Source organism: Colobus angolensis, unplaced genomic scaffold (assembly GCF_000951035.1).
Source record: "Colobus angolensis palliatus isolate OR3802 unplaced genomic scaffold, Cang.pa_1.0 Scaffold36, whole genome shotgun sequence".
Lineage (NCBI taxonomy): Eukaryota > Metazoa > Chordata > Mammalia > Primates > Cercopithecidae > Colobus > Colobus angolensis.
Genome location: NW_012116932.1, coordinates 2,382,935 through 2,387,818, shown reverse-complemented (window position 1 = coordinate 2,387,818; position 4,884 = coordinate 2,382,935). Strand labels below are relative to the sequence as shown.

General features: G+C 58.2%; 1 protein-coding gene across 1 annotated transcript in view; it reads left to right on the top strand.

Annotated features, from left to right (window-relative positions):
* The first annotated feature begins 621 nt into the window (after positions 1-621).
* EPHX3 (epoxide hydrolase 3) overlaps positions 622-4,884 on the top strand; it is a 6,217-nt gene continuing 1,954 nt past the window's right edge. Inside the window, exons 1-5 of the mRNA XM_011953229.1 lie at positions 622-715; positions 1,744-2,031; positions 2,139-2,224; positions 2,609-2,766; positions 2,915-3,043. Coding sequence (XP_011808619.1) covers positions 1,789-2,031; positions 2,139-2,224; positions 2,609-2,766; positions 2,915-3,043 — 616 coding nt within the window. The 5' untranslated portion in view covers positions 622-715; positions 1,744-1,788. The remainder of the gene's footprint in view (positions 716-1,743; positions 2,032-2,138; positions 2,225-2,608; positions 2,767-2,914; positions 3,044-4,884) is intronic.

Sequence of the window (4,884 nt, the reverse complement as noted above, 5' to 3'; positions counted from 1 at the left end):
CGGAGTCTCGCTCTGTCGCCCAGGCTGGAGTGCAGTGGTGCAATCTCGGCTCACGGCAACTTCTGCCTCCTGGGTTCACGCCATTCTCCTGCCTCAGCCTGCCGAGTAGCTACAGGCGCCGCCACCACGCCCGGCTAATTTTTTTGTATTTGTTTGTTTGTTTAGTAGAGACGGGGGTTTCACCATGTTAGCGAGGATGGTCTCGATCTCCTGACCTCGTGATCCGCCCGCCTCGGCTTCCCAAAGTGCTAGGATTACAGGCGTGAGCCACCGCGCCCGACCGGAAGCTGGCTTCTTGCAGGGACAGCAGGGCCGCAAGGCTCTCTGACTCTAGGCCCCATCACACCCGGCCCTGTCCCACTTCCTTTTTCGGCCAGAACCCCAGAACCCCAGTCATTCAATAGGTCGGGTCCTCCTCGGAGGAACCAGGCCTGCCCTCTAGGAATCGGGGTTATCCCCGCCTCCTTGGCCAGCTCTCGGAGCCTGGGACTCAACACCTGCCGATTGGCTCCCGGGCCAGGACCTGTCGCTTGGGCATCAGTGGCCGCCGCCGTCCAATCACAGACGCACAGGGGCGAGCGTGAGGGCCTGTTGGACCAGCAGGAGGACGGCGACGGGCCGAGGCCGCTGGACCCGCCGTTGGAACCACAGCTGGGTGAAGTCAGTGCTGCTAGGTCTTTGGAGCCAGACCCAGGGGAGGGTCGCGCGCTCCGGGGTGGGGAGCACCAGGCGGGCGTCGGCCGGGCCTCCCGAAGCCTCCTCAAGCCGTTAATACCGCCCGCGCCTCCCTCCTAGTCCTATATCTGGCATTGCCTGGTCCTCTTTTTCGGCTTCCAGGCCCGCCCGACCCGCCATATTAGGTCCCGGCCCCGCCCTCTTTCTCATTGGCCCCCCCCAACCAGGCCGACCCTCAGCTCTTTGGCCCAGGCTCCCGCCTTCTCCGCCCAATGTTAGGCCTCACCTTCTCTAGGGTCCACCCTCTCCCCGCCCACCTGCATAAGCCACGCCTACCACTCCAACTCTCCTCTCTGGCTTGTAGGCCGCACCTACTCTGCATATGCCCCGCCCCTCATCCAGGTGCCGCCCACTTAAGTCAGGATCCAGGATCCCCTCCTTAAGGTTTGGGCTCGGAATTGCCTTTATTTTTTCTTGAGATGGAGTTTCCCTGTTGTCACCCAGGCTGGAGTGCAGTGGCGCGATCTGAGCTCACTGCAACCTCCACGTCCCGGGTACAAGCGATTCTCCGGCCTCAGCCTCCCACCACGCCCAGCTAATTTTTGTATTTTTAGTAGAGACGGGTTTCACCACATTGGCCAGGCTGGTCTCGAGCTCTTGACCACAGGTGATCCGCCCGCCTTGGCCTACCAAAGTGCTGGGCTTACAGGCAGGAGCCACCGCGCCCGGGTCGGAATTGCCTTCTTTAGACCCTCGCCCACCTGCTGCTGAGTCCTCCTGGGCCGCGCCCCAGTCCTAAGCCCCGCACACGCCCTGCTAGGCCCCGCCCATTTCTTTCCCCCCTTTCCAACCCCTTCCTCCCTAGCCTCCGCACCCTACCCTTGTTTCCTGTCCCTGTCGCACCCAGGTGTTTACCTGGCACTCAGGTGAGTCGTGCGCTCCGGCGGTTTCGGTCGGAGCCGCCCGCCTCTTCCCTCAGTGCGTCCCACAAACCCCGACAGCACGGAGGGGCCCCAGGCGAAAGGCGGTGGGCCCCTGAGCCCTGACACCGCCCCCCCACTGCTGCAGGTGACCCCGGCCGGCAGCGCCGCCGTGGTCCCGGAGCGCAGCGACATGCCCGAGCTGGTGGTAACCGCGCTGCTGGCGCCGTCGCGCCTGTCGCTGAAGCTGTTGCGCGCCTTCATGTGGAGCCTGGTGTTCTCGGTGGCGCTGGTGGCCGCGGCGGTCTACGGCTGCATAGCGTTCACGCACGTGCTGTGCCGGCCCCGGCGCGGCTGCTGCGGACGCCGTCGGAGCGCGTCCCCCGCCTGCCTGAGCGACCCCTCGCTGGGCGAGCACGGTTTCCTGAACCTCAAGGTGATCGCACGGGGGCGCTATCGGGGCTGCGGGGTCGCGTGGGGTCGAGATGGTTCAAGCCTCGGGAGGGAGGGTTCCCCAGGCTTCAGGCCGTGCCCTCCCCCTAGAGCTCGGGCCTGCGTCTGCACTATGTCTCAGCTGGACAAGGCAACGGACCCCTCATGCTGTTTCTGCATGGCTTCCCTGAGAACTGGTACGTCTGGGGCCCACGGGCCTGAGGCACACGGGTCTCCGGGGGCAGGTGGAGCTTGGGTTCCCAAGAGGCAGGGGGGAGGGCTGCGTAGATCGGGACAAGCTGAACATAGATGGGGACGGGGTACTGGCCAGCATACCCAGGATCCCTAGGCCTGAAGGGACAGGACAAAGGGGTATTGAGGTTGATTGAGGCTCCCTGGATTCAGGGTGTAGTTGGCTTCAGCCTCAGGCTCTGCCTCTGCCTCTGCCTGGGATTCCCCATCCTCCTTTTAGGGGAAGTTTAGAGCAGGAAGGAGGGGTTGCCAATGGTTGCTGATGGGCGTAGGGTGCAGGTGTAACCTGAGGGCCCTGACTCAGCCTCTCTCCCCCACCCGCCTGGCAGGTTCTCCTGGCGTTACCAGCTCCGGGAGTTCCAGAGCCGCTTCCATGTTGTGGCTGTGGATTTGCGAGGTTACGGCCCCTCAGATGCACCGCGGGATGTGGACTGCTACACGATCGACCTGTTGCTGGTGGACATCAAGGATGTCATCCTAGGCCTGGGTGCCGACATACCCCCATCCTAGGCGTGGCCTCCCTCATCCTGCACACACACATACCCCCACTTTCTCCTTGCTGGAACCTACTTCCCCCACCCCTGCTTCAGTCCTACCTGGCACCTCACTTATGCCAGCTCCTTGGATTCCCACAGGTTATTCCAAGTGCGTCCTTGTGGCCCATGACTGGGGTGCCCTCCTTGCCTGGCATTTCTCCATCTACTACCCATCCCTGGTCGAGCGGATGGTTGTGGTCAGTGGTGCCCCCATGTCGGTGTACCAAGGTGTGTGTGGGAGTCCGGGACACCGGGATGTACTTGTGTGCAAGGGAGCAGGTACATGTGTATGTGTTTGCAATTCTCTGTATACCTGTCAACACATCAGGGGCCGAGGGTGCAGCAATCAACCCAGGTCCCTTCCGTTGTGGAGCTCCTCAATTCGGAAATTAATGACACGCCAGACCCAGTGGCTCACACCTGTAATCCGAGCCCTCTGGGCCGCTGAGGTGGGAGGATCACTTGAGGCCAGGAGTTCAAGACCAATCTGGTCAACATAGCAAGACCCTAACTGTCTCTACAAAAAAAAAAAAAAAAAATTGGCATTGGTGGTGCACGCCTGTAGTCCCAGCCACTCGGGAGGCTGATGCAGGAGAATCTCCTGAACCCGGGAGATGGAGGTTGCAGTGAGCTGAAATCATGCCATTGCACTCCAGCCTAGGCAACAAGAGCAAAACTCTGTCTCAAAAAATAAATATATAAAATAAAATATGGTCAGGCATGGTGGCTCTTGCCTGTAATCCCTGCAGTTTGGGAGGCCAAGGCCTGTGGATCGCTTGAGCCCAGAAGTTCAAGACCAGCCTGGCCAACATGGTGAAACCCCGTCTCTACCAAAAATACAAAAAATCAGCCAGCCATGGTGGTGCACACCTGTAGTCTCAGCGACTCGGGAGGTTGAGGCAAGAGCATCGCTTGAACCTGAGAAGTGGAGGTTGCAGTGAGCCAAGATCGCACCACTGCACTCCAGCCTGGACGACAGAGTAAGACTCTGTCTCAAAAATAAAATAAAATAAAAATCAGTCACAATACACTTAGGACTAATCCACATTGTTTTATAGCACTTACAGTAACAAGGAACGTGCACACAGTAACCTACTTAAGGCTCCTGAGCTTATGAAGCTTGTGTTATCCCCATGTTCCAGCTGGAGGAAACTGAGGCTGGGGAGGTTAACCATGTCTATCATGTCACCCGATGTTAATACTCAGCATTGTGGCCATAACTGTGCTCTCTCTCTTTCTCTCTTTTGTTGTTTTCTTTTCTTTTCTTTTTTTTTTTTGAGACAGAATCTTGCTCTGTCATCAGGCTGGAGTGCAGTGGTGTGATCTCAGCTCACTGCAACCTCCGCCTCTCAGGTTCAAGCGATTCCCCTGCCTCAGCCTCCCAAGTAGCTGGAATTACAGGCCACCACACCGGGCTGATTTTTTGTATTTTAGTAGAGACGGGGTTTCACCATGTTGGCCAAGATGGTCTCAATCTCCTGAACTCATGATCTTCCCAAAGTGCTGGAATTACAGGCATGAGCCACCATGCCCAGCAACTTTTTTTTTCTTGAGATGGAGTCTCGCTCTGTGCAGTGCAGTGGCACAATGTCAGCTCATGGCAACCTCCACTCATGGCAACCTCCGCCTCTCAGGTTCAAGTGATTCTCTTGCCTCAGCCTCCTCAGTAGATGAAACTACAGACGTGTGCCACCACACCCGGCTAATTATTTTGTATTTTTAGTAGAGACGGGATTTCACCATGTTGGCCAGGCTGGTCTTGAACTCCCGGGCTCAAGCGATCTTCCGGCCTCAGCCTCCCAAAGTACTGGGATTACAGGAGTGAGCCACCATGCCTAGCAACCTCTACCTCCTGGGTTCAAGTGACTCTCCTTCCTTAGCCTCCAGAGTAGCGGGGACTACAGACACACGCCACCACGCCCGGCTAATTTTTGTATTTTTAGTGGCAATGGGGTTTCATTATGTTGCCCAGGTTAGTGTCTAACTCCTGACCTCAAGAGATCTACCCGCCTTGACCTCCCAAAGTGCTGGGATTACAGGCGTGAGCCACTGCTCCCGGCCTATATATA